At 40.0% G+C, this 24,787-nt stretch overlaps 1 protein-coding gene across 12 annotated transcripts in view; it reads left to right on the top strand.

Moving 5' to 3' along the window:
- LOC107221359 (guanine nucleotide-releasing factor 2) overlaps positions 1–24,787 on the top strand; it is a 50,634-nt gene that overhangs the window by 7,415 nt on the left and 18,432 nt on the right. For 4 of the 12 annotated variants that reach the window (XM_046733195.1, XM_046733197.1, XM_046733199.1 and 1 more), the window contains exon 1: positions 4,774–6,128. The exons of 2 other annotated variants lie outside the window; for them this stretch is intronic. In XM_046733195.1, the coding sequence (XP_046589151.1) occupies positions 5,933–6,128 (196 nt within the window). In that variant the 5' untranslated portion in view covers positions 4,774–5,932. Of the gene's footprint in view, positions 1–3,052; positions 6,129–14,541; positions 14,813–24,787 lie in introns of those variants that run through there. 6 more of the 12 variants (XM_046733193.1, XM_046733192.1, XM_046733203.1 and 3 more) reach the window with 5 other exon arrangements.

Here is a 24,787-nt window from a genome sequence, read left to right on the forward strand (position 1 = left end):
CGCCACACTGCCAAGGGGTTAATGAATCGAGACCTGCTCTATCGGTCGTTTTGGTAATCGAAAAAAGCCCATCTTCCTTAATTAAAGAAATTATCCTCCAATGATGCTAAATGATCTGCGGCCGAGTTCTGTCTGCCCCAGTCCTTGACATTGTGATACAGCAGTGGAAGTTTAGCGGTAAGAGCCTTTATCGAAGCTACTGCGTATTGACACCGGTGGAAAAAAATGGCAACTCGATGACAAGGAGTATAACCATCATCGCGGTCTGTCTCCCTGTCTTTGGTCAGCCAAAATAGACGAGGCAATCTCATCTAGAGACTCCTGACCAAAGTCAGATACGATGACCAGAGTGACGTCGATGCTCTGGACGGCGCTGCTCGTCGCGACGTACGCTGGCGATGTTGATGCTAGTCCACCTCTCGATGCCGACGGTGTTGGTCGCCGATCAGCTGATCACCTCACATCAGTTTCTGTCGGTCTCGATTTGCTTCTTCTAACGTCGACTGCACGTCCAATTTGCACCTTACAGTGGGTCGTTGACCACGTGCGTGTTTCTACCTCGCGTTGACGCGCAAGGCTAGCGGTGGATTTTTCTCCGTCTCAATACGCGGCTAATAATAGAGCTGGTTTTTATTGTGCCTCGTCGATCGAACGAAGCGTGACATTGAGTTGGGCCGAACGAGCTGGAACGCGAGTTTTGCATAATACTAGATCAGGCGCGGTGCGGATGCCAGTTGGCGCAGTTGGACCGTTCGTCAGCTCTGGCGAACAAGGGGATACAAATAAACCGGCAGTGTTCTGGCCGAAACAATCCCGAAATAACGTGCCCGGAAAATGTGAACGGAAGTGCGGGGAACTGGGTCAAGAGTTGAAAAACGTACGGGTGGAAACCGCGGCGTGTTGACGACCATTCGACTGTCCTCAATTACCATCTTGGGTATTAAAATGCCGGCTAAGGATCACCGGGTCAGTGTCGCGTCCGATACGTCAAAGCTGCTCTGCGGTTCGATTATACGCTGACGATCAAAGCTTACCGCCCCTCGAACGTCGATATTATTCATCGAAGCGACGGGAATTACTCTAGTGCTTGTGGTGTATGTGAATTATTATATACAACGTTGTCTTTCCGTCGTGTACAGATGAATAAAAAAAAAACAAACTACGTATTTACAAATAAGTCAACGCTGTATTCCGCCTTGGAGAAGCATAAATTCGACCGATTGTTTACTTTCTATATCCGCACATTTATTGTGCTCAAAATCAGTGATATTGATATTTTTTGCCGCAATTGCGCAGCATGGATTAAGTTTGTTGGTATATTTAAAACCCAACCACAAGGGACCATTCGCTTGGACATCAAATGAATGATTTCAATGAATTAACATTGATTCAGAACGATTTCTATTGATTTCTACGTTATTCTGTGATTTTCATTGATTTCCAACGTAATACCTGATTTCCTAGCATTTTGGACGGTTTTTTAGTGATTTCTGGATTTGGTAGAATCGCAAGAAATCGCAATAAATTGTTGGAAACCAATGGAAATCACTTTAGAAGATATAGAGGTCAACAGAATGTTGATGAATAAAAACTGTTTGCTGGCCATCACAAGACAGAATGATTTCCAACACTCGCCGTGCAATTTATTCCACGCTATCACGTGGTTTTTGAAAATCGGCAATAATTTGAGTTATCTCATTTGATGTTTCGAAGATCATTGCGAAGAAACGGAGATATCGATTTAAACAACTTCAGAAAATTCTGGATTACTCTTTAACTACTATATTTCAAGGCAAAAAATTCGTTATCTTTACCAAAATGAAATTTCGAGTAAGGGAAAAAAATTCCTAAAACAACAAAATACCGGAAAATGGAATGCTCTACTCAAAAAATCATAACTCACTGAATTTTCAATACTTTGAACTGAAAATTGACGGACTAACTCTCGAGACATGGATATTTAATAAAAAAATATGGATATACTGCACGATGAACAAAAGGTACTCATTTGAGGGATTGAACTTGAATTTCTTGAAAAAGAATCATCATTTAAATTGGATCAAATCAGATTATTTTGTACGTTTTTCATATGGAATTCACGGTGAAGATGTCGCGGTGTCATTCTGACCCCTGTATGAAACTTAAGGGTTAAATTTAGTACTTCAACCAGGACTTGAGTCGCCGAACAATCGTGGTTAAAAAACATCCAAAAAAATTGCCAAAAAAATTTATCTTGATAGCTGCGATATTCGGTCGGTTTTTCCTCCTTCTCGCGAGGTTGAGCAAGAGCTGGTACAAATCTTTACGAGTTCTAAAATCAAAGTACAAGGCTACTCGCGTATGATAGGAAGCTTCTTTCTATTCATACACATACTGAGCGTGGCCAACGGGACTGTGATACTTTTCTTGCGCGAGATTCGTCTTGATTTCAAGCTAGCATCTCACATTTACCAACCGCGGGTGAAAAAGAGAAGAAACAATCCGTTGCTTGTCTGCCTGCGGAACGACGGAGATGAAGAACTCTTAGACGGTGGGCACCGGAAACCGCGAACCCGGTTTCGAAATACTGCAGGACAGTAAAAAAGACACTCGACGTGACACCTTCAGCATTGTCCTGTGTTCTTTGTGTACCCCGTGTTACACGACGTTGGTGTTAAACGTGGGAGGAGGCTCGAATCTACAGAAATCATTTCTACAGGGCAAATGTTTCACAGAATCGTCTCTACGGAAATATTTTTCCTTCAAAATATTTTCCTACAGAAATGAATTCGAAATTAACGTCACAAATAAACTTGCATAACCTATTCTGATGGAGAATTTTTCTACAGAAATGTATTATATGCGAAATTCACATCAGAAATGATCTTGCACGATGTATTCTACACGAAAATTGTCCTACAAAATATTTTTCCGTAGAATATTTCTCTACAGAAAGGAATTCGAGATTCGCATAAGAAATAATCTTGCATGATTATTCTATTGAATTAAATTAAATCAAAATATACGAAATTTATGATTAAATGTATAATTTTGACGATTGGATGATTAATCTTAATATGAGTTGTGCCAAACACGATCTGTAGAAAAATATTGTGTAGAAAAATATTCTGTGACACAATATTCTGTAGAACAATTCTGCTGTAGAATATTACAAGCAGGATTATTTATGATGTGAATCCAGAATTCCCTTCTACAGAAAAATACTCTGTAAAAAAATATTTCTACAGAGACAAGTCTGTAGAACTGATTTCTGTAGAATCGAACCGCATTCTGAACTTGTGTTCGTTCCTCTCAGAATTCCGCGGCAATTCGTTTTATTTCTCGCTCCAGTAACAACAGAGATCGCCGATTCCCCTTCCCTCTCCGAGTTTAGGGCAAAGTGATACCATCAGTCTCTGTATCGTCATTTTATTCGGTACATCTTTGGCCTCGTCGGGATTCGTTCGAGTGTTAAGGGTACCCGTAGGCCGGTTCCAGACCTTCCTCTCAAAAGGGCATCGCGTATTTTTAGAATAATACGATCGTAGAAAATCACACCGCCATATTGCATATACCCTGTGGAAAAATACTTGTTACTTGTTATGTAGTGATTAAAAACGTGTTGTGAAATTGTTATCGTAGCAATAACGCTGTAAATATTATTACAACTGAAAAAAGATGTGATTATACAAGCAATTGTTATTCTGGTCATTGCAAAAATCAATCTGTTTCTTCAGTCGGCAACCTTTTTTTTCAGTCAAGTCAATCCTGAGCATCATTTTATTTCTCCACCAATACACAGTTACAAAAAATATAGCACAAGTGTCCCCAATGAAAAAAAAATAGTAACACGTATTAGATTTTCTGGCTTGAACTACGAAATTCATTTCCATTTTTGTACCCAGAACTGTAATGGTGAAACATAAAAATCTTAGAGGACCGTATGTTGACTATAACTATAAATTTCCCTCAGTGCAGAGATAATCAGAGTCTATAACAAATTGGTTGAGAAAAAAAAAAAAAAAAATAACTGGCAGAAATATTTTTCCACGTTGGGTCGACGTGTATAAAGAGTCGTTCGTTGGATTGACATTTGACCCAGTACAAACTATAAGCCGTATAATTTGTGTGTCAAGCGCTTAAAGAGTTGCATTCTTATCTGTTGACTACCGGCATCGTTGTTTAGTTTTGTTAAACATTTAAAATTATGTACACCCCACTCTTAACGTAATAGTTCCGCCTCTCTGTAAATAGCACCGGATTACCAAAGGGGAGAAAATAACAACGTGCTCACTTACACTTTATATATATATATATATCTGCTTGGAGTAGCGTTGCGGATCGCTGATAGCAGAATCCGATCGTTGTTGCGACCTCGTATCAACCACGGCAATTATTTACGGACGAGAGACTAAGAAGGTCAGCCCTACGTCTTTTTTCCGTCTGCATCATGTGCTCTGATCGACGGTAAATTTTTTTGAGGCACAAATGGTCAGGGCTAAAAATGCAGAATGATCAGAGAATAGAAGGGTTACAATATTGAACTGTTGGAGATGCGGAAATATACGTTTCCTATCATAGGATTCCGAAATTTACGGAATTGAAACATAGAAAAGTCAATATGTAGAAATCAAAGTGTAGAATCGTGGATATGAAACATGATGAAGGATTGGAAAATAGGAGAGACACGTAATAATATTTTCAAAAATGCCGAAACGTATTTTTGTCGAATTTTCAGGTGTAGAATGTCGAAATGTAGAAAAGTCCCAGTATAGAAAACTAAGTCTTATTATTCACTCTTGATAATTCTATACTTTGGTTTTTTATGCTTCGACTTTCTAAATTTTGACTTTTCTTCTGCCGATTTTCTGCATTTTGAACTTCCGTCGATCAGATTTTTACGTTTTCGAAAACTCTGTGTTCCGACTCTCTCACTTTCTAATTCTCCGACACTTTTAGTCCCCGCAGAAAAAAAAATACGTTGAAACGGTCTTTAATTAAACAACATCTTGTATGGTTCGATTGTTTGTTCTTTACATCGAGATATTGCCGGCGTGTTTTGTATTGCTACGGGTGTAAAAATTCCCTCGGAACCGTTAACCGATCGCGGGGATTTATTCGTCGGGCTAAAAGTGAAACTTGCACAGTGTTTTTTGGTCCACATCGTCTTGCGCCCAAAAATAAATCCGCCGCCACAGCAGCCTTGCGTCTCTTGGTTATTCCTTCTGTCGTAATATCTAGATGTATATGCTTGCTTATTATATTATACCGCGATATTACTATCCGTCCATGATGTCATCGGGGCTTACAAATAATTCACCTTACGTTACTGCTGCGAAGCTTTGCATTTCGCTTATAGTCCTTATATATATATATATATATATATAGGACCGACTGGTAAACGATCGGACGAAAATTTATCGCTCCTCGCGATTCAGTCGTCGAGTATACTTACAACTCGCTGATCACGTTCTTCCGGAGTTGTTAAAAACGCGTCGTTACACGTTGTTAATGTTTACTCTTGTGTGCAGAATGAAAGTAACAAGATGAAACAGCGACCGGCTCAGCTGGGCACAATAAATCGTGGCGTCGCGACGCCGTCGGTCAAAATTTGGCCAATTCAAGTTTCTAATGAAATTATCATCAACGCTACGTGGAAGGCTGATCCGTCCCATAATCCTCTGTGGCATTGCCGTATAATAATCTATAAATAAAACTTTGCGGCGAGGATTTTACGGTGGCAAGTAGTTTGGATCTGTCGTCAGCTAAGCGCTGTAAACTTTGTCCTGTAGTGATTATTATTCCCCTTGGAAAAACAATTATAAATTAATCAGTATCTTTGTGGCAAACGGGATGATTCGAGTCATTTCGCCGATCAAACTGTGAGACTTTAGTTGGTGGAAGTGAAAGTTTCGACGAATATATAATAGAAAGAACGAGAAAAAAAAAAAAAATGCCACAGTACGACGATTCCTTCCTAGACTCCCCCTTCTTCAGGAGGCGAGCCAAAAGCTACAGTGTTCAAAAACGGGGCATTACGAGTCCTAAGGTTTCGCATTTGTCGGCTACGCCGACTTTGCTCGCTGTTACCAACGCTGGAATTCTTCTTGTGCCATCTGTATCGGCCATCGACTTAACTTCTATAAAAGGTAAAAAAAAACAAAAAAAAAAAAATTCCCCGTTTATATGTGTCAATCGTTTCGCTCATGGTCTGAATAAACCCCAGGAACGTATTTCCTTTACTCTCTTTCTCTCTCTACCGTTGTTACCATTATCAGCAATATTATGTACTCTCGAAACCAATTGTAAAATAGACGTTGCGTGACTAAAATGCGAATTTGTTACACTTACACGGAAAACTTTTCCTAATTGTATTTAAAGAGCAACGATCCACTTACCTTCGAATGTATAATCATGATGATTCCATAATCTTCCATAATCTTTTCAACTGTGAAAGGTAAAACTTTCTCCATGGATGTAATTAATACTAGAAAATTTTTAAATACTTACAAAAAATCCATACCAATTTATGCATGAGATGGTTTCGTCCTCTTTGTGTTGGAATCCCTTGTTAGACCAACGAAGCGAATAAGTGTCGATTGAAGGACAAGTTTTTTTACCATTAGGCCGTGAAAAGTTGTTTGTTTTTTTTTTTTTTTTTTTTCGTTTTCTTCCGAGTCGCCGACAAAACGTGTCCTATATATCGTGTCAGTGGGTTTTCCGCACGGATTGTATTCAACAACCGCAACTATACAGATCGCGGCAAGGCTACAGGAATGTCCGAAATTGGCGGACACAGTTGAAATTGAGTTTTCGGTTTAAGCTATAATAGCCTGTTGATCTCCTTGTACATTCGAAAAAAAAATGTTGTCGTAATGACTAAAATTTGATCCTGGAAACGAAATTTCAGGGATAATATACAGGACCAAACATTGTTATCACACAACCACAAAGTGTAGTTGATTTTATAATGCGCGGAAAACAAAATGGTTTAGTAATGTCTAAGAAAAGGTTTGGCATCACAATCCCATAGATTTCGTTGCCATTGCGAAATCAAATATACACAGTGAAATCATTTTGTAAAGATTGAAAAATGATTGTTTCATTGTTGTAGCTGAAAATATTATCGTCTGATTGTAATTTATGCTACGTGAATTAAGTGCCACTTTAAACAACGGTAGAAAAATGTGCCGTTGTGAATTGACTGGCTGATTCAATGGTATTAGAACACGAATGATTTAATTCTACTGATTATGCTAGACAGATGCCTGGAGCTCCTAATAACTGCTCGTCTTACTTATCTCGCGAGAAAAGATTTTTAACGCGTTACGGAAAGTATTTTGCCACTTCAAAAAAAAAATCTTGTAGATTTACGATGTAAAATGTTATTCGAGATCGGAAATCAATCAATAACTCTCACGATTTTGTAAATTTTATTGAATAGATTTAGCAAATTGTATTAAGAGATTTAGTAGAATCTACCAGAGGGTTTTCAACATTTTGATAATGCCATGAAAAATGATTATTTCATTAAATTGGCTAAATTAAAATCGAGATTTGGTATTTATAAGTATTATTCAATTAAATATTTTTTTCGACTTTTAAACAATTATTTCATTAATTTTGGTATTAACAACAAAATTTTACGTTCCCACGAGAAAATTTTCTACAAAAATGGGTCTAGAAATTAATTTTATTAAAAAAGCATATATTTTTCTCTGATCCGCGTAAATGTGAATTTCATGTCACGAATTTGCGGCTTCCTTTTTCAAATTGAAAGATGACCATCGTCATCGCGTAAATTTTCATCATCAAAGACGCGAGACAATTCTTTGGCACACTCCGTTGTCAGTCGGGAGTATTCTTTGTTGACGTTGTTACAGTACCGTGTCCTTCACGTAAATGATCATCAATTAGGTGTACATATGTACCGAGGCATGTAATGGCTCCCGAGGCATCGAGGCACCAACGTTTATTCATAATCCAATTGGACCGGGACATCTGGAACAAGCTTAACGCTGCAGAATTAATTCCGGTACCTAGCAAGATGCAAACGGCGAATGCAGCCATGCGCATTGAGGTTTCATAGGTGCGGCAAAGCTGTCCGTGACAAGAACCGATGCAGGAAAGAGGCGAAGACAGGAAGAAGATTGGAAAATAAGGAAGGAAATGATGCCGTAAAAGAACCCTCTCTCGTCTCTCACGCGTCGTCGTCGTCGTCGACAAGGAGCTTTTCTCGCCGTCGACACGCCTCTTTAGCACGTTCTCGTCGACGCCGCTAATTAGCGCCAACGAGTAATTATCATTGCAGGGGGATGGCTTTTTTCGTACTTGGGTAGGTTTGCCTCGCGTGTTACACCGTCCCGGTGCAGACGTTCAACGAGACTGCAGGGAAGTGATTCGAGCCCCAGATCGCGTTCACGTGGAAACCCCTCGACCTTCCCCTATGTATGCACGAACGACTAAGTTCGTTAAAACGTTAATGACGCTCTCCGGATCGTCGTTGACGAATGTGCAACACGGTGTGTTGAGGGAAAGACGATGTGAATTCCCTGTCGACCTGCAGTACGCGAAGTTCGCCTTGTTCAGACTTCAACCCACGAATAATCGAGTGATAATTGAGTGCTGGGTTGATTGTCGTTTTACAACACTTGTCCTCAAAGTTTCAGCCAGTTCTCTGCAATGTCAAAACCTTTCAGCCGATGTTTCTACAGATCTTCGACAATCATTTACAAACAATTTCGACCATCCGTGATCCTACCAGACACGGAGTTATTGGATAGATTTTTTTCTCACAACACAGCGATAAGTATCATTTTCAACATTTGTCAAAGCTGAAAATGTCAAACATGCCAATTCTGCTTGATATGGAAACGTAGATCTTTTGCCTTGAAACAGCGTTAATTATCGGTTTTAACGTTTTTCTTCAAAGTTGCAGCCAGTCTTCTGCAACGTAAAAACCTTTCGGAACTTCTTTCTCTGTACATCTTCCACAAACGTTTGGGGTATTCCATAAAATTTAGACTCGTCTCTGGTCGTCACCCCCGTCGGAAAAAACTGCAAAAAATGTTTTTCTGAAAAGTATGATTCACAACTCGTGAGGTTTTGTAAGAAACATTTTTCCGCGCACCGTCTCGATAACGAACTTGAATCGCTTTACAGAACAAGAATCTTCCGATAATGAGGATTACGAAAAAATCCTCACTCCCAAAACCAAGTTTCGAAATAATCTGAAAGGAATCATAAATATTCGCTAAATTAGAGGCTTTGCCAGAAAAAATTATTTCAAAAATGGTGAGGCTCGGAGACTAGCCAATATATTTTGTAACGCTTCATTTAAAAAACCGTTTCAACCATCCACCACGCTAGAAAATATGGAGGAGTGGATGTTTTTTTTTCACAAATAGCATCAATGGTCATTTTTGACATTTGTTGTCAGTTACAGTGATTCCCGAACGCGGTAACGAAACTTTTTCAACATTGTGTTTCTGTAGTGAGTCATCCGATCAATACTCATTCTCTTGTCCTATACAACCTGTTCGGGCAGGACTTTGTCTCTTTTCTGTACTTATTATTTATAATACTATATACCTATATTTTTGAAATTGAAGAGTACGATACTCGTTGCTCTGATTTATCGTCGAGAACGGCTGCAACTGCGTGACTTGCTCTCTTATTGTCACTACTGCTTCGGCATTTTATTGCAAAAAGGGAGGGAGATGATAGACAACCGCGTGATTCACTGAGTCACGAAAAGCAGCCTGACATCATCGCAATAGGGTTTCTGTCATGGGGTGAATTAATGCGTCTGGATCATGGGATCGGCGTATCTTTGCCTCATGCCAACGCCAAATTTATATCATTTCACCCATTATATTCATGTTGGCTCGATGATTTTTTTTTGTTTTTTATCAATAACTACGATCAATCGCGTCCTTTCAAATTCACGCCAATAATATGATTTTTATTCACGTGTATATCGTACAATTTTTAACCGTATATTTATTCGGAAGTCGATAAAAAACAGTTGGATGTGCCAGAAAAATCGAGTCAAAAATCGCTCCATAGTGAAATCGATTTAGAAATGTTCTGCGTGAAAAAAAGAAGTTTCGAGAATCGTTAGGGAATTTTCAGAAAGTTCAAACAATGTTTTGTTGTTTACCGAAAAATTTAAAAGTGCTAAAAAAAAAATTGGAAACAAAATCGGTCCGTCATGGACCCGGTCTTGAAATGTTTCGAATAAAAAATACAGTTTCCGACAATTTTAAAAAAGGTCCTCTTCAAAATTACTGTAAATATTTGTAAATAATTGACTGGTTGAACAAAACTACTGTTTCAGAGTTTGAAGAATTGCACGAAAAATTTTGAACAATATCAAAAATGGTGAGGGTCGGACGTTGGTTGGGTTCGCATCGAATTCCCTATATCCTATAGCTGAGCACGGTTGTTTGTATTTTTGTTGCAGGTAAGCGGATCAATTTCAATTTCACGATTACCTACGGCCGAGGTTGATGAAAAGACCGCTCCCGATGGTAATTGCTGCCATTTGCTTTATCACGTTGTATTGTGCTCTGAGCGTATTTCGCATTGTACAGTTTCTGTTTAAAAATAGGTGGGGAAATAAAAATGCACATGGGACGAGAACATGGATTTTTCTTATTGAATCCGTAGTCAGTATTCGAAGAGATACGGTAACACAGTTTCGAATCAGTTTACAGTAGTTGAATACATTTACAATTAGTATGAATCAAATTCGCGTCCAAATAGTCTACAGATTCAGAAAAAAACTTTTTGAAAAAATCGTTGGCGTTAGTTAGCCAATGGAATTTGGAACCTAGAAGCAACAAGCCAGAAGAACTGTTTTTGTCGTATGAGGCTGAAGCTAATAACGTTGACGTAAAGTAAACATCGGGGAATACAAATCATTACTGCACAATTTTAGAATGACTTTCAAGAAGTTGGCTTTGCAAAATATGCGTATATTTTATTTATCACGGTTTACTAAATTTTAGTTCTGGACTAAATTCTAATTCTGGAAAAAAACAGAAAGTATGTAATTAAAAAAAAAAAAATGAAATATATAAACTGGGAAAATCGTAATCGGTTATTTCGAAAAAGTATATTTTTTTCCTTAAAATATTGAATGTCGATTTATTTCCGGTAGAATCAGAAGTTCAAATTAAACGGGACATGATATTTTTTCACGCTCCTCATTTGATTGTAAAATCCCGTCACTTTCAAATTTTTTCATCTAACCATTTCCGAGATTATCCCTGGAGTTTGTCGGACAGACCGACATTTTTTTAAAAAACCTATTTTTCGAGTTCTAGAGGTTCGAAAGCGCAAGGATTCGTTGTAATTGAAAAAAGTAATTTTCGATCGAAACCAATACTTTTCTTATATCATTAAAGGTAATGAAAAGTAAAAAAGTGATCATTCGGAGTGTCCAAGTGGCAAGCAAGCGAGCTATAGATACGTAATACGTGAAACAATTGGCAAAACTTTTTCGATTAAAACTTTCGTGTCGGGTATATTTCCTCTTTCTGGCAAAGAATTCACCCCGTATAAATGAATTGCTGGATCAATTACGAGCGGTGCACGGACTGCCGGTCAAATATACCGTTATGGCTGCCATAAATGTGGTTAGATATAGGCATGTATACGCTATACCATAAAATTCCGGGGATTCTCAGGCCTTTCTGAATCGAAGGAGCCAGATCTCATTGAATATTTTACCTCAAGTTGAGGAAATCTCTGATACCCGTGCAGCCGTATGTAAAGAAATTCATGCCAACTTCACGTAGGTATATCTATATTGCATCTATGGAAGCACTGCACGAAGTTCTTAGGATATATTCAATATTCTTAACAACGTTCAAACGACGTCTGGGCTCCGAGCAGAACAGATTCCTCGAATGGTTTCACCCTATATATTTTTTCTTCCTCGATTGAAACATCCGTAATTCACTAATTCAACCTTTTTCTGCGACGAGGTTAAAGTTAGTGAAGTTAACGTCGTGAAACGTTCGTGAGAAAATCACTATTTTACAGTTTTGTAACGACTTTCAAGGAGTTAAGTTTCCATACTTCGCTTCTCTACGGTCGATGGAATCTTAAAGAATCCTAAAGTTTCGAAATAACAACTTCACCTTGTCATGTGTCTTCACAATATACGTTACTAACTTCAACCTCATTTTCTACGTACGTCTCGGCTTGCAGATATGAAACATCCGATCAAAACGGATAAAATTCGTCAATCTAGTGGACAATCTCTGCCCTGGATTGACCCGGTTGGAAATGGATTCTCTTATAACGCAGACTCTCCGTTTTTTTCTGCGTAGCATTTGTGGTCTAAACTGGTAATTATATTGTACAACTGGACTTCGTAAAAAAAAATAAAAAAAAGGATGATAAATTTTTTGGTTCACCGAGTGGAGTGATGCACATGTATATATATCTTATACAGTTTGCCTGATTGTAATTGAAAACGCGCGCACAACGCGTGTAAGTATATACGTATATTTATGTGCACACGTGCTCGAAACCATGGATGAGAGTTTACGCAGTTGATACCCAACACCCCCAACACCCATCGTCTGGCGCCGTTCCGTCAGTTATTCCCGAACCTGAACTCTGCCACAGCCACTGACATTCCCACAACTAACTCAAGGCTTTTCTTTAACAACGGCAAAAAGTCCCGTCAGGAAAAAAGCGCGCTTGTAGAATGTACCATGGTTTCTGGATATCGGTGGTTCACTGTCAAGAAACCCGTCCCAAAGTTTCATCCATGGAGGCTGAACGAGGAAACCGAACTCAAATGGCATAATTTACTAAACTTGACACATTAATCGTACACATTAGGTTTATTTTTTCTACCAGTTCTATTTGCACCGAAGTGTCATTGGTTGCAGGGATGCCCAAGATCGACCAATCATTGATTTTGCAATGTGATTGGTGGAAAGTTTTCCATTCAAACTGTCGCCTTGTACTCCCTCCACTGTCTTCGGTGCACATGGAACACTAGTGACATCTTATTGTAGGCAGATATTTTTCCATGTGGAGTTCGGTTTTCTTATGTAATCTTCACGGCTTTGTCCCTTCAGTTGCGTTGTCAAGAATTGTACGAGCTACTAGATTCCTTGAACTCATCCTTCAGCTCACAGAGGGTTGATTGGAAAGCCGATCATAGTGCATCCGATCTCGAAATCAGATCAAGTCACGCTCAATCGTCACTGTCAGGTATTAACATATATGACGCAGGTGTTACTTTTTGCATTCTACTAATAGGTCGGCCATAAACTACATTACCAGTTTTACCCACCTCCGAAAATGGTAACGTAGTTCATGGATGACCTCTAAGCTTTGTTGAGAGGTGAATCCTTGGTTAAATGTATTCGCGGAGTGTAGGAAGAAACTCCGCGAACTAGATTTTATCGAGAGTCCGGGAAATTCAGCTGGACCGAGTTCTATGCTCATCATCGTCTGTCCCCTTTGACCTGGTGATATTCCGAGAGTTCAAAACGAACCTCCAGGCTCGACTCCTCGACGCCCACACGTCGGTATGGTGAAGGAATGTTGTGCACAGTTCAACACACACGTGTTTCCAGCACAATGTCGGCTCAGTTTTGTTGCCGCAAAGGACAGTCGGGCCCATAAATATCCTTGCACATTAGCACGTCGGATTATCTTGATCCTGGAGTCCTGCAGATAGCTGGTACTGGTAATGGTGGTCACATTGATCATCGCCTGCACAATTCTTTCCAGCCACTACGGTTCTATTTTTAGCCACTCGATATGACAAGACTCGAGAGATTTTGTATTTTGTATTTGGTTTATCTGGCTCAGTATAGGAGGCTCGGTTTATCCACGCCGCAAAGACGTGTGCGGCGCATCGTCAGACGGGGGGAAAGAGACGCTAGAAGAGTGCAGAGAGAGAGAGAGAGAGAGAGAGAGAGAGAGAGAGAGAGAGAGAGAGAGAGAGAGAGAGAGAGAGAGAGAGAGAGAGAGAGTGAGAGTGAGAAGGAAAGTGAGAATAATTGATGAATCAGCCGTGGAATGGCGTCACGCCTCAGAAACATGTAGCGAAAGACTGCTTTTAGACAGAGGCATCCTCGTTCAATTTGATTTCTGTACTTTTATGCACAAATGTGTTATTTGCAAGTAGGTACAATATAACTTACCGTTTTCAAAAATAGAGAGAAGAGAATGAGAATCATGATAGGACAATGACAGAAAACGTAGGAATAATAAATTGAAGATAAGAACAGAAGAATACGCATTCGACTTAGTAAAAATAAAAAAGCGACCGAATAAAAAACAGTACCTCAATCAGGGATTGCCTCAGTATCTGGTGTACAACGAGATGAGGCGTAATGCGAATCGGCACAACTGCTCATTAGACTCGTGCCAATACCTCATGTAAAACGGTTATAAATAAAATTGAATGTGTATGTGCTTATACGGGCAGACATAAGCAGCAGAATATCCTCACCAGGAGAGAGCGAAGCGAAGGAGAGAGGATGAGGATTGGACGGGCTGGGCTAGTTAACAGTCGGTGCGCACACGCCACACCGTCCGGACGCGAAGCATTCAGTCAGGCAGTTGGTTGGGCAAGGAGTCGGAGCTCCTATTCGAGTTTCCTCCTTCTCGGCGACATCGCGTTCTTTCTTCTTCATTGTCGAGAAAATTTCCCATTAAACTCCGGTCGACTTTTGACCTACGCCGAGGTGGTTCCTCTAAGTGTCGTTCAACGATCGAGCGTTCGCCGATAGATCGGAGAGTGCTTATCTTATCTGCGTCGTGACGTTCAGTTCCAAGGAAGAAAAGTGAAATTGTAAGTGATGCAGGTTTACGATTATATCCATTCGACGTTAGTCCGATTATCACATCGCTAAGTGCGCATCGTCTGCGGTTTGGGCTGTGATCAGTTTTTGGTTACTTGGTTCTAATGCTACGACAACACTGTGGACCTGAAACTTGACGGTTGACTTGAGATCCCAACTCGAGAACTGCACTCTTGCACTTTTTGTCCAACGACGCCAGCGAGACAGAAAATAACAACTCTTTTTCACATGTGTAGTGTAGTTGTCCATTTGCTCGTTGGCAGTTTTTCATGCGTAGATTTCATCTTTCTTGAGCGTTTGCATGTCGTACCGTCGTTGAGAAATTTCCATTCTTAGATATATCAATCACAAACGATGAAAACGTATCTACAATTATGTGTGTACTTGAGCAAGTGATTTATGTCCCAAACATTTGTGATATGTGGACTACGTGTTTGGTAATTATACAAGCTTATCTACCGTTGATTAGTTTTGATAATCCAACGAACGTTTTTCAATAATGGCAATCGCGACAACTCAATCACATGTACAGTAATCTCCATTAATGGATTTCCAGTGGCTCACTGTTTTTTGAAATCAAAACTGATTGCGAAACAAAATTTCGTTCTATGGAAATTTTATGTTTGTATAATCAACGTATCGTTTGTTTCTTCTGTCACTTGGGTATAAAATCGCTTGGAAAGGAAATTTGTTCCACTTTTGGTCCCAAAAAAATAGTGAGCCACTGGTACCCCAATAATGAATGTTACTGTATGTTGTACAATTTGTGGTACAAGTAACCTCGTGGAATACTTTCAACGTGATTTTATAAAGTGATATTATATGCCATCTGAAATTATGTCGTGGTGAGATCACAAACCGGTCAGTCTGTAAACCGCGATTGTCAGACCGCTAATTTCTTAATAAGAAGTGCGAAGGTCGCGCCGTTTAAGTCATCGGGATATTATATTTTTCTATGTGTATTTCTCTAGTAACGAACAGCTCACTACTCACAATTCACATGCCTCGCGTGAATAATTATTAACAATTTTAAAACGAGACTAAACTCAGATAAGTTTCCTCTTTCGTGAGAAGGTATTCAATATGGCGGGAAGTAGCTTATTTCTGTTGTTGCCCAGAATGAGCATTCACGTCGTGTTTACCATTTTCATATACTGTGATAGAACTAATTTGTAATTGCGTTCGTTCACTCCGGCCTATACGTTAATCACGCTGATGTCGATGACACACGTGTGTGACGTCAAGTTCCTTGCGAAGAGAGCTTTATTATCCGTAGCGTATGGTTCAATTTTATTAATTAAGTACTCGTGAGATAGACACGTGTTCGAACCTTTCGGAATCCCAACAGGTTTGCACACTGCGCTCATGTCAGTCCAACTGTGACTTCCAAGAGAAAGCGGTGTTTCAAATTCTTCGTATCATCTGGCTGGTTATGATTCCAATGTTTGATGCGATATCTTCGAAAACGGAATTCCGCGGCGAAGGATTCTTTGCCCGCGCAGTTATGTAGCTAATGGAAAGTTACACCGGACTGTTTGTCTAAGACGGTTCAAACGTTATACAAGTTGTCCATTGCGTCTAGACTCGCAGCTATCGCCCATCGATACCTGACCTTCCGCACTTCTACCTGACCGCTTCTATTTGAAACGAAAATCGACGACCTTACCTCTGCTGCTTTCACCGTCGAGAACTCCATTCATTTTTCTGAATAGTTCTCGACTGGGTTATTGGGGTGCGAAGAAGCCAGACAAGGTGGGAATGTATCCTGCAGGAACTCTACTGCCGACACCCTACTATGTATTTGTCTCAAAGAGAGAGAGAGAGGAAGGTCGTGACGAACCCAAACATGGGACACCCAAGCAATTAGAGCAACTTGCTGGGGTAATTCAGGAAAACACTCTGAGAGAAGGGACGTAGCCGGTGCTCAGGCGGACGAAAAAAGGATTCTTAAGCCCTCACAAACAAACCGCAGTCGAGCAATTAGATCTGACCAAAAGCCTAGAAAATTTTTACGACGTCCTTGTTTTGAGATATCGCCACAAATTACAAGCGCTGAAACGTAGATGAGTGATTATAATTGAAGTTGTGATATCTCCGTTACATTCGCACGCTAACTAAATGCATTCAGATTCGTACGGAAGGGTTTCAGAAATATTTGCCCCCACCATTTTCGTAACTCTCGTCCATGATTTATAAGCTTTTTCCAACGGCAAAACAGTTCGGAGTCAATGAATAACAAACAAACTTTGCATTTTTAACCGCGCATGATTGGTAAAGAAATGTTTCTTACCGTAAGAAATTGAAGCGTTTTTGACTTAATCCTTCGGTAAAGTTTTTTAGCGTCGGGAATGTACTCAAATAGCTAAAAATTGTTTGTACATTTGCGACCAACCCACCACGATTACAACTTTGGCAACTGTGTGTCTACATGAAATTGATAAAGTTCTAGATATTCTAACTCAATGTAAAAGTTTAAGTATCGTTTTCCGTATCCACGGTTCTTCTCGTTATTATTTTTTTTTTTTACTTCTCTGTCTTCGGTCCAACGCTGTTCACGCTCGGGTCAAAGTTCTCTCGAGATTGCTTTAACGCGTGCAATCCATTTATTTCTCCCGCTTTGATCGTAATAAGTTTAAACAATCTTGTAACACCGTTCGAGCCCGAAAATTACACAAAATATCTCTGTGTGTAATCGCGTATTTCCAAGCTTTATGGAAATTGTGTGGAATAATTTTTATTCCGACGCGATTTCTCGAGTTAAGCTCCAATTTAGAAGTTCAACTTAATGCTTTCGTAATCGAAATTTTCCGCAAGAAAATTTCTTGGCTGAGGCTGTATACAACGCTATTAAAATAATTAAATTACAAATCACATATAAATATATCTCTCTGTATATTGCTTGAAGATTTAAATTACATGCTGAACAGATCACCAAGCGTGAATTTATCCCTCAAATCTGAATTTATCCGGGGTACAATTTTCGTTCCTAATTTGCGCGAGTTTGTAGTACGAAAAAAGTGACTCCAAATTCAAGATTGATCGAGACTCATAACTTAACACCAGGCTTTCGAAAGCTGGTGGGGTAATTAACGGCTGAAAGGCATTTGAGCTCCGTTAGCTCAGCAGTTGCCTCGATCAAAACTTTAGCAGAGTTTACCATATACTCGAGAGTGTACGTACATGCCACAGTCGACTTGATTAGAAGTTGCCGATCAGCACCGGTTATCCTCTTCGGTGCCTCCAACATAACGTCACTTGCATACGGATTCCGCTGACCCGAGATCAGAATTCCTTGGCAACAAATCGACGTTGACGATTGGATTCGTATCGTCCAGATGTATTTAGCATTTGAGCAGTTTTATACCTGGTTCAATCCAAGACCATTGTAATAATAATTCTCCACTGATCTAACATGCAATCAGTCACTTAGTGGCCAGGTGCTTCATCTCAAAACATTTCAAATGCGTTAGTCACATGTTTTGTACACCTATTCCATACACTCTGTATCAGATGATTGGAAGGCTGATTGGTACTTAGAGACAGGTCGACGGACGTTCAAACTGGCAGATATAATTATTGCTATTCATTTGCGTGCTGAAAATTATTTTGTTGCACTGGAAGAAAGGCTAGCTTTGTCACTTTATATCCTCTTGTGGCGATGATTCTTCTCGATCTGTTGTTCTGCAATCGGCGCCTTCCGCGTTTCCTAATTGTATATTATTCTCTCGCGTGCTTCAACTTTAGTCGGAACTCGGAACTCTCTCTCTGTCTCTATCTCTTTAGTACCCATCACGACATTAAACTCATCTCAACTCCTTTTTTCGTTCTCCAAGAGTCCCCCTCGCTCTTAACTAAACAAGACTTGCACGCCGTGTGTCACGTTTCTTTCGCAGACAACGAGGCTCTCGGCAAAAGTGGGCAACTTCTCTCTGGTAAAGTGGTTTCGTGTCACGAAGAACCACTTCTTTTACATTTTTCAGCCAACGTGTCCAGCCAAACAAGAGTTCAGGATCCTCTTTTCAACTTTTCACCACGGTTACGTGTTTTTACGCTCTTTTGAAACGGATTCCTTTATGGATCCTGGAATCGTTTGCCGGAAGGGAAACATCACATCGCTTTAACATTTACCCGCGAATTCGATTTAACCCATATCATTACGTAATCACCATACTGTATATCCAGCAGGTACCTATTATACATCATGTGTATACCTACTTATTGTTGAATCCAGCTAACTGGGAAACGGCGCACTTGCTGTTCTTGAATTCCGCTGGATATTGCCTCCCTAATTGCTTCATTATTGGTAGGACGCGTGTCCAGGGCGTTGATTGAACCTCCGGCGATAGGGACGACGAGTTCCATGAGCTCGTGTCCGGTGCACCGAGGTCGCAATAAGCTGCTAGTAGGTTAGGTATCTGTCCGACACATTAACGCTGTCTTTGATTTACGTCATGACCATCTGTCGCCTTACAGTCCCTGCAGAGTATCGCTGTCACTTTCATCATGGTCTCAAATCGCGTTTCGGATTTCGGTTTGACGTGTAGGATAGAATTTCGCTGTCAGTCTTCTCCACAGTCGTCATTCAAGACACGAAGTTTGATACGCCCTCTCAGCTTTTGTTTTAAATCAATTTATTGGGTATCGTTAGCTTGCAAGCTTGAATCGTAGTATTCATACGCGGGTGCGAACGATCGCTATGAATAATTCAGGTCGCACTGTCGCTCGAATAAGGCCTTTAGGCTGTAATGATTGATCAAGAAAAACTGCAGAGTTAAGAGCCTCGGTGCTGAATTGATCACTTTGCTCTGGCAGAGGTGTAACAACCTTGTTTGCCGCAGATTTGCGCCCCCACACAGGAAGCCGAATCATTGCCAATCAATGCGGTGTGTAACTAATATTAACCTCCTTTATTGTTATAATCGCGAAATTGCCATCTTGACAGAGAATCTGGCTTTAGTACTTATACTGTGAAATAAATCCTACATTGCATATCAAAGTGCTGTACAATCGAAATCGTGGATCTCTTTTGTACAAAGATCCTCTTATCTTGCGTTTGAATACGATGGCTGTTCTAGCTATCCCTACTGGCAATGTTAACCACCGCTTAGCTTTGCCTATGACTGACAAGTTGTTTGAAGCTGAAAAACTAGGAGACCGGTATCTGGACCACATGTTTCTAGCGTCAGCGTGACGGTATGGCAGACTGGTTGCCATCCTTCTCGGCTACTTACTACGCCTCGGGCCCCTAAATTTAGGAACGTCCAAAAGCGTCCGTCCGAAGCACAGCTCCGCAATTCCCACATTTCAGAGTTCCTAGGCTCTCGCTTTCTCCTTCTCTCCCTGAGTTACGCGATGCTCGACTCCCGTAGGAAAGTCCTGTGTTCTTCCTTCTCTAAATTTAGACACAGTTTGTTCGGTTTTTGCTGTACGGTGGCTGCAACTGCAACTCACGGGTCTTGTCCAACTTGCTACGTAAATCAGACACGCTTACCACCATTCGACCAACCAAATATCTCCGCATACTTTACCAGGGGTGCCAACTACGCTTTGGTGGTAGTTGGTACATCGCCCCCAAAACTATTTCAGTATAATGCTCGTCAGCTACGGAATGCAACCGAGACGATGTTACCTTGTGGAGCAGAACTTTGAGTTCTCGGCGAGTAACTTAGTCGTCACCCTTTTCATGGTAGTGCAAAATTGAGCCTCCTCTGCATTGGATTTGTCGCGTATTATCCTAACTATGGTCAGCATAAAACGGTTTATCGATATCGGAATCCCAATTCACCCAAAACCGAGTTTGAGAGACCTGCGTGGAAATGTAATTAGTACAGAATGTGTCAATGCCTCGGATATGTACAGCTTATTTATCGATGTGATATCGCTGGTGGTTACCACCGCAGCTTGTGAATCATCATGTCCCTTATACGAGGGTCTCGAGGTAATAGAATGTGTCGACAAAGCTATTACCCAAAGTGCGGTGGCTATAACACGAAATGGGTACACCCAGGGCATACTGCAGGTGCATGAATTGCAGAGGATCGAGCCAAATGAATTCCGTAATCGAAAATCCATTACAGTGGATTGTCGGGTCGCGGGAACGGGTCGATAATCAATTAGAAGGAAAGGCAATTATTTGCCCTTCAAAACGGAAGTGAAAGGTTACTTATAATTCCACGCTTCTTTTCACGACGCTGCGCTGTGCAGAACTTGGAAACGCAATAATCAATCATTCAGGTTTTCTTAGATGGGTTGAAAATTCGAAAAACTGTCTGCAGGAATCTGGACATCGAAATTGCCTCTTCCGTTAGCGAGTCGCAGGAACTATCAAAATCCATACCGAGGTAATTGGATAGGATGCAGGTGAACATGCGAAATAAAATCACTGCTGATGGGAGTCTCGATAAGAGATTGGCTATTTCCAGATCTCGGAATTGCCACGTCCAGCCCTAAGATCCTCGTTTGTCTTTTCGAAATCTCCCCATCAGCTATCGATCTCACAAGTTTAAAATAGTATTCTGCTACCACAGCTGTGTCGTCGACCCTCGTGCTCAGCGGCACCTGTGCTTCTGCACTTGGTCCATCAATAACAAGAAATGGAATGTGAATAAACGTGCTACATTTCGAAGACTGATTTTAATTTCGAATACTAATTTCTTCGCAAAATTTCCATGAGCTTTTTTATGTATTCATTTATTTTTTTTTATTTCGAACCAATTATTCTGAATAATTTGGCATGTTTCAGCATCCCATTGACACATGAATCACTGCTAATACATCGCAGGACGATCTCCTTAGGAGAAAACTCACGATTTCCCTGCACTCAGAAATGCGTGTAATAATGAATAAATAGTCGCGAGGCATTCTTGAAATTTTTCTGACTGGTAATAGCTAGTATATCCTGATCGATTTCAACTTAATTCTTGAATTATTGTTACAGTACTCCTGTAGTTTTGTTTGTTGCTTTATTAAAATGAACTTTAACTACTTATATCTACATTTGAACCTAAGTGATCTTCACTATTTGTAATTGATGGTAAAGGGTAAGGAATCCTGTTGAATGCATATGTGCAACGTCAGAAAATATAATTTTATTTTTGAAAAATGTGTTGGAAGCTAATCTATTGTCGAAAAAATGACTGGTCTCCAATTGGGCTGGGACAAATTCGCACCTTTGTTGAATCGAAAAGTACAAAGTGAATTCTGTTTCCAACTCTATTAAAAAGTAGTTGAAGCAGTTGGTCAATTTTTGGAGAAAACCTGTTAAATAGATTCAACACGTTCTTTCTCTTCGTGTCATATGCAATTCGTTCCAGAGTCTGTTTGCATTCGCTCGACCAACTTTCAGATAACATTACACTTTATATACAACACAATATCACATAAAATCGGGCATGAAACCGTAATATCATGTATGTAAAAATTTACAGCTCTAGACTGTTACGGATATATATAGCTATGTAAATCCAATTACCATAAAGTGATGGAACGAAGATTGTATTCACCACGTTGCGAGTAATGTGATTTGCATTGATTGGGATTCCCCCGAGATAAGTGATATTGTTTTGTAACCCAGGTGTTTTCTTGTTTACAGTCAATTTGTATTTCCTTCTTCTTGATGATGATATACAGCATTTTGCATAAATATCATGAGTACTAATAAATTACTTACATCGTTCAGTTTTCAATATTTGTTATGTTTAATGATTGCTTTTCGACTTTTTGTCTTCTTTAATGGTTTTAAAGTTCATGAACCCAGCATGCGCATACTATTCGCTTCAACGAACTCTGCTCATCAGGCTAAATTATGCAATTTACTAGGTTATTAATACTTCAGAATACCCAGGAGCAAAAAATGGCAAGACGTAATCCTCCAGTGTTAATGTAAACACAGTTTACCGACGCAGTTAACGCCATCAGGAACTCGACTCGACCGTTAACTAGATATAATTCAGCCCTGAATTATCAAGTACGGATATCATTTTCTAAGATGAACTGCACAGTACCTGAGAGAAACCATTTGTGTAACTTGTTGGGGACCGTAATGGTTCCTATATACTTTTTCCGAAGGACATTATACATCTGGAGAAATACCAAACAGACGGGAGACTGCAGCCCCTTATGGGAAGTGCTAAACTTTGCAGGAGTTCGACTACGACTGTTATGGCCCTTATCTTTGCAAATTCTGCAACGCAGCGCAGCACTGTATCTCAATCCTTAGGTCAAATGTTCTATCCATCCGACCTCTAGGACTTTATTTCGACTTTACTGTGTGTGATACTGTGCGCATATACGTTGTTATTCCAAAAGATAAAGTCGGAGGGGCCTAGATTAGTTTTAGTAAGCCATAACTCCTGCTGCCCCTTCTTTCCTTTTCCGCTTTGCTGCGGCATGGGGAAAAGCTTTGGTTCTCTCGCGCTAGGCCATTGCTGCCACTTTATGGGCAAGCTGGTAATTCAAACTTATTGACTGTCTTCAGTTTATACTTGATCCAAGAATTTCTACATTCTCATTCGTTGTATTCAATATTCTGATCTTGCGCCAAACCTGATGAAAGCCTTACTTCAACTAAGTAAAAGACATATTTGACCTGCTTTGTTTTCATTCTGACATTTCGCAAAGGACTTTCACTGAATCCTCAATACATTGTTACACTTACAATCAGGCTAACAACTCTCGATTTTTTTACAATCCTTGGACAAGCAAAATTTCACCGCAGACGAAGCGGAGCTTGCGAGGTTTATTCCAGAGTGACAGAGAATTCGTTGTGATTCATGAACGATATTCTGGAGTCTATCTGGAGGTACTAGGGAGCGTGTAACGAATCGTCCTGTGTTTGCTTGCGCGTGCGCTGTTCGATCGCGATAACGCGGTATATTCAACCCGATACTCCATTATGCAACAGAGCCTTGTCTACGTTGTATGGCTACCGCGGTGTAGCCAGCATTGAAACGTGCTTGGAGAAGGAGCGGATAATGGTCCTGAGGCTGGAGCTTCCCGTCCCTGCAGTGATGCGTTGTCATACATTCTAAACAAGGATTCCGCCTTATGTTTCGATTGTAGGTATAACGGCTCGAATCAATATCAAATTTGAAACTTTGAGATTGCTCTGAAGATTCGAGTTCAGCTCCAAATTATAATTTCGTCACGTCTGTTGATCGGTCATTTTATAATGGCAATACTTTATCACATGCACAGTGATGTTTCACTATTCCGATTTCGATTCGACGCTGCAGCTCCTATTCCGCACGATGTTTTACCATATTCCAAAGAATAATATTCCATTTGTCTGGTGCAATCAACCTCGATATTCAGGTTTCAATGATTATCCATGAATGGAGCTTGATTTCCCGCAAGCTCGGATACCACGAAGTTGTAGAGGGTATGCGGAAATCGCATCTACACATATAACCTATATGTGTATGGGGCATGCCACGAAGTATCGATCAAGATCGGAAATTGATATTTTCGGTTTAAACCTAATTGTTTACGCGAACGACTGATTGAAGAACAAAGTCTTTATTTTTTTTCAAAATTTTTCAATTATTCGTATCTCAGATATTGCTATTTTGAGACCGCCCTGAATTCTAGAACCAGAAAATTTCAAAATATTCTAAGAAAACATGACATCATTTTTGAGCCCTATTCAAAGATGAAGATTTCATTGCAGCAAAGGTTGTATTTCAAAAGTAATGAAAATTTCAAAAATTGCTCCTTAAATGCATTTTTCGTATGAAAATCCATTTCCATATAACAGGGGCGAAAAAAAATACATGTATTAATTCACAGAGTTCAATTCGGAAAAAGAGTAACTACTGAGGTCTTCGCTAAGTAGTGCACCGAACGTCACGTCCGAAGTACACATACAATAATGTTCATTAATGGGTTTCCAGTGGTTCACTATTTTTTCGGAATCAGAACTAGAACGAGTTTCCTTTCTAAGTAAATTTTATGTGCCAATGACTAGT

The sequence above is a fragment of the Neodiprion lecontei genome, chromosome 2, assembly GCF_021901455.1.
Source record: "Neodiprion lecontei isolate iyNeoLeco1 chromosome 2, iyNeoLeco1.1, whole genome shotgun sequence".
Classification (NCBI taxonomy): domain Eukaryota; kingdom Metazoa; phylum Arthropoda; class Insecta; order Hymenoptera; family Diprionidae; genus Neodiprion; species Neodiprion lecontei.